A 12294-nucleotide genomic window follows, 5' to 3' on the forward strand; every position below is an offset into this window, starting at 1 on the left:
AAAATACATAAGAAGCACCTATTTTACAATGCCACCTCCGTAAACAGTGAGTCTAAATATATAAAATCCAAGTGCTTTATATTAAGACGATTCAGGTTAGTTTTGCAGCATATATTTGACCATGTAGTGATGATGCCGCTCTCTGTGTAAATTGTTGGGGGAGCAGGGCAGTGAGCACATGATGGGGGGTGTATTTCCTACACAGGTTCCTGGGCTGCTGTGCGGCTTTTATTCAAAAATCACCATTCCGGAGACCAATCTGATCTGATCAGCACACGGGCATTTTACAAGGAGGGCCGCCGGCAGGACCGATGTTGGTGAGTACCAATCGGAATTATCTAAGCACGGATGTAGAGAAGAAAAAAAAATAAAAATGTTGTGGTGATGCATGAGGGCCTATACGGCTGCCGACAGCAGGGGCTGGGGACAATGCTGGAGGTGCTCCTGTGTGGTACAACATCAGCCCTATAAGCTGGATGTCAGCATGGTGCAGTCTCGATGCTTCAAATCAAGGTCGATGTGAATCGCAGCAGCAGGACGATATCGCTTCCAGATGGTGAAAGCAGCAGCGTGTGTGTGGGGGGAGAGAGTCAGCTCCATCACTGACACGGTATGTGCGCAGGAAAGAAAAAAAAAAAAACAACATATATCCGATAATCTTATCGATATTAAAGCAGATGGGAAATGCGGCGTCCACTTGTGAGTGAAACCGGAGCTTAACCACAACAACCACTCCTGCAGCTGCGGCAAAACTTCAGCGTAGTGGGTTTTGTGAAATACCCACCACAAACACGTCAAGGGCAGGGCGAAATGCGTGCCATCCGAAAAATGAGCCGTATTGTTTTTAATTAGCGCTTCAGCACCATGGAGAGGTCAGGATTAGGTTGTACAGATCAGGGGGAGGGGAGGCTCGGTTTTGATACTCATCAGACCATCATAATCTCAGCTGTATTATCATCCGATCGACAGTGGCAGCGGTGGGGTTCATGTTGTGTTCAGTGTGATATACCTGACTCACAGCCGAAAGCTTGAGCCCAAACAACAATCGAGGTGTTTTGTTGATGTGGTTCATGTTCGGATGAGGGTGTTGACATGTTTAGACTGGGCGGTGTTCAGTGTGATGGCTCTCATGCAGTCAGTGCTTATCAGATTACTTTATTGCCAGACTGAGAACACCATTATCAGATTTGTGGGGTGTTGTTTGGCCATTATGTTTTTTGATATCATGATAGAGATGATCTGGTTTAAAATCACTGTGTTGGTCCTGTTTGTGAACCTCTGTATGTGAAATTGATCATTTCTTAATATAAGATTCCCTTTTTGTTGTCACATATTGTTGTTGTATGTTTGTAGGGCTGCAAATATGCAATATCTTTAGGCTGCTTGGTGATACACACCATTGAAACGTCCTCTAAAGCACTTCATAAATGCTATGATGGGGCAACAAAGTTTAATATCACAAGTTTTTGTAAATATTAGACAGTTCGATCTAAATACTTAGATGAGGGTGTTGACATGTTTTGACTGGGCGGTGTTCAGTGTGACGGCTCTCATATATTCAGTGCTAATCAGATTACTTTATTACCAGACTGAGAATATTATTATCAGATTTGAGGGGCGTTATTTGGCCACTATTTTCTCGGAAATCATAACAGAGATCATCTTGTTTAGAAAATAGTCTGGTTTAAACCACTGTGTTAGTCCTATATGTGTACCAATTATATGTAAAATTGATGATTTCCCCTTTTGATATGTCTTTTTGTTGTCACATGTTATTATTGTATATTTGTAGGACTGCAACTAACTTATTGTTATTATTATTATGGTTATTATTAATATTATCTAGGACTGGGCAATACGCAATATTTTTAGGCTGTTTTGCAGGACACAGTATATGTATTTATTTAGAAATTTCCTGAAAAATACTTCATAAATGCTGTGACTGGATGACAAAATATAATGTCACAATATTTTTCTGACAAAGTACCTCATCAATTTTGTGACAATATTGTAGGGATGAGTCTTGATACAAAATATTAAGTATTTTTAAAAACATGATATTCTGTTGACATGCTTTGACTGGGCGGTGTTCAATGTGATGGCTCTCATATGATAAGCACTAATCAGATTACTTTATTACCAGACTGAAAACAACATTTTCAGATTTGAGGGGAGTTGTTTTGCTATTATTTCATTGGAAATCATAGCAGAGATGATAATTTAATACCACAGTATTTTTTTGACAGAATACCTCATCAGTATTGCGACAATATTGTAGGGATGATGACTATTGATACATTGACAAAATATTAACAAGTATTTCTAAATACTCATCAGTGATGGGGATGTAATGACTAACAACAATATGAAATCTCTTTACTGTGTTGCAGCCTTTATAAACAGGAAAAGACATCACTAATGGCATATAACAAAACAACAATATCCAACATCTAAGACGATGTAAATTCTTATTTCATGACAGTGATCTGATATCATATACTGCCAAGCTTTAGTTTGATCTATAAAATGTCAGAGAATAATTAAAAAGCCATCACAGTTGTTTGAATGAATCATAGCAGCTTTAGAAATCTTTATAATATAAATATTTGAGAGGATGGAACCAGTTAATTCAGACATTTTTGAAAAATGACTTAATCTTTTTACTGGTTAATTTTCTGTGAGTCAACAAACACATCGATAAACTGACTTGTTTGGCTCCTTCATAAGTTGAGCTCTAAAGTGCAGCATGACTTTGTTTAATACAGTGTGACAGTGTTTTGATTGGCATAATTTCCTTTTTGTTGTTGTTTTTCTTGTTAAAAAAAAACAGAAAAAGCATAAAAGAGGCCAAGAAGAGTACAGAGAATAGAGATATTAGGGAGTAAAAACAATCCAACATCGATGTGTTCATTTATTTTTTATTGAACCAATTATTGTACCAGTAATATTCCCACTGAGGTTCAGAATCTCTTTTACAAGGTAGTCCCAGCCAAGACACCGGCATAAAAAGTTTCACAAAAAAACCCAAAACAAGCAACAACTTACAACAAACAACATAAAAATTTTTTACATTAAAAACAAACACAACAAGCACACAGTGACAAAGATATCAACCCAACTGTCGTTTTCAGCATAATGTTAAAAAAAAGTCTTCATATCGCACAACACATACCCTGATATCAATCATACCGATTTATCTGTGGTAGGTGAATATTGACCTATAAGATAAGGCGGGTAAAAGAGTGCAAAGAAAATATTTTAACAATGATGCTACTCAATCGTGTGAAACAGCCTCCTGTTCAGCAGGACATGTCAGAATGAGAGCAGACACAACAAAGCAAGATGACAGATAACAAATGACGTTCTGCCGTCACTGTAGACAAAAGGGACGTGATGACGAGTGTGGGTGTTGTAGAAATAATAGATTAATAAGTGGCTACTGTTCGTTATTAAGAGGAGGGACTGTGATTTGTGTGTTCATTTAAAGCGTGAAAATTAGACATTTACTCTTGATAAAATAGGGTCTAAATTGTTGTGTAAGTGTGGAAAACAATCTTTGATCATATGTTATTTAAATCTGGTGCAGTGTGAAGTGTTTGAGAGAGGCTCAGGAAATGTGTTGTATCATTATATCTTACAAAGTAAACAAGGGAAGAGGTTGTTTTATGGCTGACACCGATTCTTAGAGGCTAATTTATTTGTGTATTGATGTGAAAGATGGATCCACATAGCTTGTGACAGCTCATTTCTACAGTATGTAGGTTCCGATGTAGAATGTAGAATCATTCATGTGAATTCTCTTGAAGATATCAAGTGAATAATCTACAGAGACCATCATGTAGGCATCTAAAAAAATCTAATTTTGGTTATCTGTTGATGTTGACAGGGTTGAGGGTAGTGGGCTTGCAGGGCCAGTTATGGCTCATGGAAAAACGCCAGGAACCATTTCCAAAATATTGGCTCCCAGCCCTCCACCGTGCCCTGGTCCAGGACTCACTGCACAGAGCCAAGAAGAGCAGCCAGGTTTGGTGAGGGAGGCATCCGAGCAACCGCCGTGTACCTTAAAGGATGATGACAGTGACCAGCTGATTCCTCCTGTCCCTTCGAACCACTATTACATGAGTTGTGACCCTGGTCCTGAGGACATGGAGGACACCTGCTCTGAGTACGACAACGTGGGCTCTGATGTGGAGCAGGACTACGATGAGGTGTTACATTTGAACAGAGAGGGCGCAGTGGACACAAGGTACTACAAACAGTACTGTCCCGAGGACAGTGGCTATATAAAGCATGCAGGAGGTGATAGTGTTAACGAGGATAGCAGCGCTGTTGACCAGATCACTCCCAGACCTCGCCATAGCACAGAAATATGTGAGGGATCACAGTCAGACACTAAGCCTCAGAAGACGAGCCAGCGCTTTAGGTCTCATTGTGCTCCAACTGCTAGCGATGAGGCAGAGCGGGAGGTGGAGAAGGGCCAAGAGAACAGGTTCTTCTTCAGCGACGGAGATGAGATAGAGGAGGTGCTGGACGGGGCCAAATTTATAGAGGATTTAGAGGAGACAGAGAACAGTATTCAAAGGCAGACTGGCATTTATCAGGACAATGAGAATGAACGAATTAGAAAGGGAGGTGATGAAAGGCAAAGAGAAGATGACACTCGAGTCTCAAGAAACCATAGTACCCCAGGGGGCAGTAAGAAGTGTGAGCCGTCTCACGTGGGCTTGAAGGAGAAAGAGAGGCAGGTTAAAGGACGAGGCAGGAGGGGAACGGGAGAGGACGTGGAGCGTGTCGTATCTGGGATCAGAGCATGCTCGACCAGCAGCACCGAACAGCGTCCAAAGGTGTCGTCGAAGGACTGCAAAAAAGTGGCTGTGCGGACCAAAGCCAGGTCCGGCTCCAGTAAGCAACATCCTCCTCCACCACCTCGTCTTTCCCATGCTCAGTCACCTGCCAACACCCAGAAAGCGCAGCCACGTAGAGACGCCCCTTCTGTTCCCTCCTCTGCTACCAGCCAGGAGAGCAAAGTCAGTGTTAACAAACCATCCCTGGCTCCTCATCACACGCCGGAACAACAGAGGGAGCCTCTTGAGGAGAAGCAGCGGCGGCCAGAGAAACCCCAGCAGGTAACCAAATACAAATAGGTCAGGTCTGATTCCCTGTGGCTCATGTTTGTCGAGGTTTATGCACAATCTACCAACACTGTTTCCCAGAAGATTTTAACTACATGGATTATATTGTATTATTATATTCAAAATATTTTGCTCTGAGGTCACGCTCAGGGTAGGGAAGTTCCAATGCTGGGATAATGTTTTGCTGCTGTTTTTCGCATTACAAGTCGTATAAATAGAAAAATAGTAGAGAATGACACATTTTTTATCATTTCATCACTTCCTGATTGATCAGCAGCTGAAAAGAGGCATATTTATGGATAAAATGACATATTTGATAACCCAGTAGTGTCCGTTAGCATTAAACCACTTAATGACTGCATCCAGTGTATTTCACTTATAGGCTTAAATAATGATTCCAAGATGTCTGTTGATATTTTAGAATTAACTTGCTCCATTAGTATTGTATCTTGTAACACTATCAAGCGGTAATGTGAGCAAGTAAGTGGTTGAATCCTGATGTTAGCTGTTGTCTAACGTTAGCTGAGGTTATCAAATATGTAGTTTTACCTTGAAATATGGCCTGATGACCCTCCAGATTCTCACTATCCAACGTCTTTTCAGTTTCTGATTGAACTGTAAGGGATGAAATGATAAAGAGTGTTCAAATTCACAAACATTTGTGGGACTTGCAACAGGTCATTTGTGTGACATTTGAGATTCCCACTCTGAGTCCGATGTCAGAGAAAAATGGCCGCCATGTGAATATGGTCTGTGCTCTCCCTGCTGGAAAAAACAGCGTAGGTGCTGGTCTACGCTGGTTTTCCCAGCAGGGTTTCCACAGGACAACAATAAACATTTAAAACAAGGCTTGCCTGAGTTGTGACAAATGTTTGTATTCAACAGGGTGAGAAGTCGGGTACAGCTGTGATACCAGAAGACGTGCCAGAGCCGCCAGGGAGGCTTCAGTGTCCCGAGCTCGTCCTTCCAGAGGAGAGTGACACGCCCAAGGTGAAGACTTTTTTATTGACTGCAGGTTCCAGCACCAGATTTTCACTCTCCATGGTCTTTTCACTTAAAAGTCAATGATAACAATTTTGAAAATGGTTAGCGAAATTTAGAGAGATACTAGGCCATATTCCAATGTAAAACAACATATTTGATAACCTACTAGCTCCAGTTAGATATCAGCTAATGTTAGCATTCAGCCACATCCTAGCTACTAGCTTAGTGTTTGATTGTGTAAATTTTACATTCATTGTAAAATATCACCACATATCTTGGGCACATTTATTTAAACCTGGATGTAAAACACACTGGATATAATTAAAAATGATGATGTTAAGCTGGCAGTGGTTGAATGCTAGTGTTAGCTAATGGGTTACCAAAATATAGCTTTTCTTTGCTTTGAAATATGGCATGATATCCCTCCGGATTTTGACGCTCCATTGTCTTTTCAGCTGCTGATCAATTAGGAAGCAGTGACAGATAATGAGTCGTCTTAAGTTTAACACAGCAGAGTGTCATTTGAGTTTCCCACCCTGAACGTGATGATAGAGGAAAATGGCCGCCATATGAATATGGTCTTTTATCACGTTATCTATATAACATTTTACAAAGTAATATAGTCCAGTATATCTCCGCACCACTTACCATGAAACTTTTGCTAAGTTACCTGACTTTTCCTATCGTTTTTATCTTAACTTCATTTTTTGTTTGTCAGACTAAAGAAAGCTTTTTGTAATTACACACTAAGTTCAGTTATTTGCTGTGATAATCAACATGATTGATGTGTATTCTTGAGTGTTATTATTATAAAAATGTTTAACCTTGGTCTAACTTGTTGACATGTTGATTTATTTTTTAAGAAGACACAGGAAGCTGCAGCTTTCCCCAGCTTTGAGGATGGTAATTATCTCATGCAGTTCTTACATTTCGTAGTTAATGAAATTCGTTGCTGCAGTGTTTTACAATGAGAGCTCTTTGTTTTGCTGCAAGTCCCAGGTCCCTGTGAACCAGAGGATCTTATTGATGGGATCATCTTCGCTGCTAACTACCTTGGCTGCACTCAGGTGTTGTCTGATAAAAATCCATCCAAGTCTGTCCGCATGTCCCAGGCCCATGAAGCTGTCAGTCGTATCAAGGTAATCTGCCTAACCAGGGAGACAGTCGTTAACAAACATTGATTTGTTTTTTTGACATTCAGATCTGCCAAAAAGGTTACTGTAAGACATCTTCCTGGTTATGTGGGAAAATTTCAAAGAAACAGATTGGCCTTGTGTTCAGGAGAAATGTATTAGAATTTGATGGTGATCTGCTTCTGGGATTTTTGCCATTAGACAAGTTGTCTTTTGAGTTTTAGCCATCAAGCTTACAGAGACTTGATTCCAAATCCTGCGGGTGCATTTGCAAGTTTAACAATCATACTGATGTCTCCGAGTATTACAGCGATGTACTTGTTCAGCACTGGCAGAGGCTTGCTGTCCCAAGTGCCTTTTACTTTGGATTTACACAATTTTTTGTTGCGTATGGACCTTTCATTACCAACTGATTTATTTAAGGGGAACTCATGCAGCAGTGTCATTTTGTTACCACATGATGGAGCTGTTGCATGCTCTTTTTTTTTGCTCTCCTAATATTTTCATAATGAACACTGTGAGATACAAAATGTCTCATTCAAACAATATGTTGTTTGTTTCAAAGAGCCAAGATGAAGACTCTCAAATGATGACAGAAGTAGATCTTTTTATCTCCACTAAAGCTGTCAAAGTGCTGAACGCTGACACACAGGTTAGTAACTCCCAGGTCTTTGTGAGTTGATTCAGCTCATTGTTGTGAATCTATTTTCAGACATGATTAGTCATTATTATCTTTGTTTTCACTCCATGTAGGAGACAATGATGGACAGTGCCTTGCGTACCATCTCCTACATCGCCGACATTGGCAGCATTGTGGTTCTGATGGCGCGTAGACGCATGTCGACAGCCTCATCAGAGGATTTCTCAGAATCTTCTGACTCTGCCAGCGAAGGGAAGAGTCAGTACAGGATGATCTGCTATGTTTTTGAGTCAGAGGATGTAAGTGTGAATTACACACACACACATTTAATTTTGAGTATATACTTCCATTTTGATTCAGATATTAGTTGCGATCTTCTTTGTTGTCAACTGGGAAAGCCTTTCTTCTGAGTAAATTTCCCCAAAAACACTCCCCTTCCAACAGGCGCAGCTCATCGCACAGTCCATCGGTCAGGCCTTTAGCGTGGCCTACAGAGAATTCCTGAGAGCCAATGGCATCAATCCAACCGACCTGAGCCAGAAACAATACAGTGACATCATCAACTCCCAGGAAATGTACCACGATGACCTGGTCCATTTCTCAAACTCAGACAACTGTAAAGAGGTGCGACATTTTTTATTTGGCTGCAGGTGAATTGTGGATGATGATTGATGGATTTCCCTTTACACAAAAGGCTCCAAGAATTGCACAAATCTTCCAAATGCGTAATTCAAAATGCACTTAAAAATGATGAAGTGATGCTTTTTACCTGTGTTCCAGCTGTATGTGGAGAAGCAGAAAGGAGAGAGCCTCGGTGTGGTGATCGTGGAGTCCGGGTGGGGCTCCATTCTGCCTACAGTCATCCTTGCCAGTATGCTGAACAGCGGGCCTGCAGCCCGCTCTGGAAGACTCAGTGTGGGGGACCAGATCATGTCCATCAATGACACCAGCCTGGTAGGGCTGCCACTTGCCACTTGTCAGGGCATCATCAAGGTACGGAGCGTATCAAACACCTCCAGTTTTCACATATTCAGTGTTGATTTGGTTTTCACCCAGATAAGAGCCTGTATGTGAATCAGGAGATGGCACAATGTACAGTGGTACAGTTTCTTTCTGGTTTTTGGCCACATGGCAAGACATTCTGGTGAGCTGAACTGGAGGCTCTAAATTGCTTGCAGGTGTGGATTTCAGTGTCTGTGTAACACCTGTGATTTGCTGGAGACCTGTAGGTTTGGTTGATTTGATTGACAAAGCAGAGAAATGAATGAGCATTTGATTAAATCACGAAAACATAGCAAACAAAGTGAGTTATTCAATCCACACAATCTTTCAGTAACACGCCTTTATGGATCCCACTTGTTAAATCTGATCTACTCTGCCTTAGATTGGCTTACCTGATGCTCTTTCCTTAAGCCTAACCAATCTCATTCCTCATGCCTAAACCTAACTAGAGCTCTTAAGTAGAGCGTCACATTAACCACATTTGCTCCAGTGGAGCACTTTTCTAAGCGATGGCAGATCATGGAGCATCTCATTAGTTCACTTTATGTCTCCCCCAGCCAGTCTGTTGCCCTCAGCTCCAAGCCCATTGCTTCCTTGATTTTAAGATACACATCATATATATAAGCTTTTGTTTGGACAAAGGCTAAATTATTCCCTTGTTGTAAGGATACTAGAACATGGGTCAAAAGTGCACTTGTCACATAGTATTTTTAGCCGTGGATGCACTAGTAAGTATTTAGCAGGACGAGGACTGAGTTAGATTTCTTCTGCAGAAAGAAAGAATTTATCACCAGATTTATCCTTTAAAATCACTATAACATGTGTTCAAATGTCTTTTTGGGCAGGGTCTGAAGAATCAGGTGAAGGTAAAGCTGAGTATTGTGAGCTGCCCTCCTGTCACCACAGTCCTCATCAAGAGACCTGATCTCAAGTTCCAGCTTGGTTTCAGTGTTCAGAATGGCATTGTGAGTAATCCCTTGGCACTAAACTTTAGGTTGAGGCTCCAAATGAATGGTTGGTAACCCTCTGAAGAGCACCACTGTTCTTAAAGAGTGATACATGTGTTGTATACTGTGCAGTTACATATAAAGTGTCTTTTTCACATCCTCAGATCTGCAGTCTGATGCGAGGTGGCATAGCTGAGCGAGGCGGTGTACGTGTCGGACACAGAATTATTGAAATAAATGGTCAGAGTGTTGTTGCCATGGCACACGAGAAGATTGTTCAAACCCTGTCTGTCTCAGTGGGTGAGGTAAGAACTCCTCATGCCGCAAGATGGCAATTTTCCCTCATTACTGCACCACACATTTCACTGGACCATACAGGCCTTTTAAAGTTATACGTACAGAAAAGATCAGTTTGAGATTGTTCCAGGCCTAGATTATTAGATACGTGCAGTACAACAACACGTATTAAAGCTATAAAGAAAATATTTGGAAGCCCTTGGTGGAAAGACACAGTTAAGTATTTAAATCGTATTGCAAAAGCTGATAAAATCAAGTGAAAGAAGGGCAGCAGGCTAGGGATGATTGTTTAAGAAAACATTTTTACTTTCGTAAACCAATTTAATTCCTTGTTATTCTGTGTACTGCTCTGGGCCAGGAAACATTCCAAGAAGATATTTAATGAGTAAGTGATCATCAGAGGTGCTGGTATCTTATATGCTACCTTTGGATAGAGCCAAGCTAACCATTTTCCCATTTCTCTTATTTATGCTAAGCTAAGCTAACCTAAGCTACCTGCTGTAGCTTCATATTTATTATCATAGAATAGGTCAGATTTTAGCCATGTAAGCCAACTAAGATCAAAATTTCTCACTTGGTAATGGCCTTGATTTGCAGTATTCTCCTAAACAAGTGAAGTAAATGGGGATTTATTTTAAAATAAAACAAAAAATACACCGAAATAAACATAAAATGGCTCCAAACCGCTCTGCAGCGGACCTGGGTTCGACTCCTGGCCCGCGTCCCTTTGCTGCGTGTCACTCCCTCTCACTCTCCCCCTGTTTCCTATCAGATCTTCAGCTGTACTTTCAATAAAGCCATAAAAGGCCAAAAATTACTTAAAAAAAAAAAAAAAGACATATTTTACACCCCCAACTCACACGTTACACCCCATCTTGAGAAATGTTTTGTAGGCCATGGGGATGAGTAGATAATAAGAACATTTTATTTTTCCTTTGATTTATTAACAAGTTTTCATCATCAGTCATTCTTGGTTGATGTGAACTCACACATTTCACCAGCATTTCCCCCTGTATGTATCTCCATTAAAGCCATAAAAGCTTATAATTTGTCAGTAATGGATCCAGGCTCTCTTCTGACTCTCCGGTGGCGCAGAGGGGAGTAAATTAGGCCTGGATTCAAGTGATGTGATTACGACCGTGCCTCTATAAATGGGCTCTTAAATTGACAGTGTAATCGTCCCCACTGCTCTCATCTCTGCCTCTGTGCCAGATCAACATGAAGACGATGCCTGCTGTGATGTTCAGACTGCTGACAGGACAGGAGACGCCTATCTACATCTAGAGAGCCTGCATGAATCGGCCCACTGTAGTTCTGCATGTCTGGCTGCGTGGAGGTGACGGACAGACGATGGACAGATGACGGACAGGTGGCTCAGTGGGGGACGAGGAGAATTTATTTTTCTATCATTTTATTTTTTCTGCATCTTGTTGCAATGCTGTAAAGAACATCCAGTTCTCATTTTCAGGTTTTATCTTGAATTACATTGTCATAATGGCCTTACAATGTGAATACTCTGTCTGTAGTACTGTACGTGAGTTTCCGGTGTTGAAGAGAAGTAGCTTTAAGGTCATGATTATTTTCTTATGAAGAGATAAATTAGTACATTTATTTTTTATTTAGTCATTTTTATAATGTGTATGGAGTTTAAAAAATGTACTTCTACTGTAAATACTTTGGATTACTCAAGGACTTGGTTGGAAAGGCCATATTACTCCTACAGTATATGCATGTTATGAAGAATTACAGACCAGGGATTAATTCTCAATCTGACATGATAATCTATAACAGTAAGTATTAAAAGAAGATAACAATATGCTGTACAAAGGCACTAAACTATGTGTATTATGGTGATGCTGAAGGCCAAAGACACATCTACTTTTCAAAGACATACAGTATGGGTCACCATTACCTTTACCAGAGCAAACAGAACAAGAATGTATCAAAATACACATTACTGAATGAATGTAATGTTAAAACACATCAAGAATACAATCTCACGGCTGAATGCTTGTTGTTTGTTTCATTTTATTAAGGTGTTACTACAGAAAGTATTTGCAAACAGACATGACGTTCATTTGCCTGGATTAGAGATAAATCAATTATCCAAGCAGTCTGGTTTTCATTCTTCCTTGTTTGTGTTTTTCACATTTATTTGC

The 12294-nt window shown here is 40.5% G+C and overlaps 1 protein-coding gene across 7 annotated transcripts; it reads left to right on the plus strand.

The window, feature by feature from the left end:
• The first annotated feature begins 122 nt into the window (after positions 1 to 122).
• On the plus strand, positions 123 to 12245 carry apba2a (amyloid beta (A4) precursor protein-binding, family A, member 2a). 7 transcript variants are annotated; one of them, XM_030426655.1, is made up of 12 exons: positions 123 to 317; positions 3887 to 5126; positions 6018 to 6122; positions 6980 to 7019; positions 7116 to 7183; positions 7815 to 7901; positions 8003 to 8188; positions 8334 to 8513; positions 8670 to 8882; positions 9737 to 9856; positions 10003 to 10143; positions 11348 to 12245. In XM_030426655.1, the coding sequence occupies exons 2-12, from the start codon at positions 3918 to 3920 to the stop codon at positions 11417 to 11419; spliced, it is 2421 nt and encodes an 806-aa protein (XP_030282515.1). In that variant the 5' UTR covers positions 123 to 317; positions 3887 to 3917; the 3' UTR covers positions 11420 to 12245. The 7 variants fall into 7 exon arrangements, with proteins under 7 accessions (XP_030282515.1, XP_030282514.1, XP_030282513.1 ...); XM_030426654.1 differs by having other exon boundaries at positions 124 to 317; positions 7110 to 7183; XM_030426653.1 differs by having other exon boundaries at positions 124 to 317; positions 6983 to 7019; positions 7116 to 7255.
• Positions 12246 to 12294: the final 49 nt, after the last annotated feature.

Source organism: Sparus aurata, chromosome 8, assembly GCF_900880675.1.
Source record: "Sparus aurata chromosome 8, fSpaAur1.1, whole genome shotgun sequence".
In the NCBI taxonomy this organism is placed as follows: Eukaryota; Metazoa; Chordata; class Actinopteri; order Spariformes; family Sparidae; genus Sparus; species Sparus aurata.

Excerpts from the sequence above, each read along its gene's own strand:
- apba2a (XM_030426649.1), top strand. The coding sequence starts at position 3,918 with ATGGCTCATGGAAAAACGCCAGGAACCATTTCCAAAATATTGGCTCCC. Across the intron at positions 5,127-6,017 it reads GGCCAGAGAAACCCCAGCAG|GGTGAGAAGTCGGGTACAGC; the intron begins GTAACCAAATAC and ends TGTATTCAACAG. Across the intron at positions 7,020-7,109 it reads TTTCCCCAGCTTTGAGGATG|TCCCAGGTCCCTGTGAACCA; the intron begins GTAATTATCTCA and ends TTTTGCTGCAAG.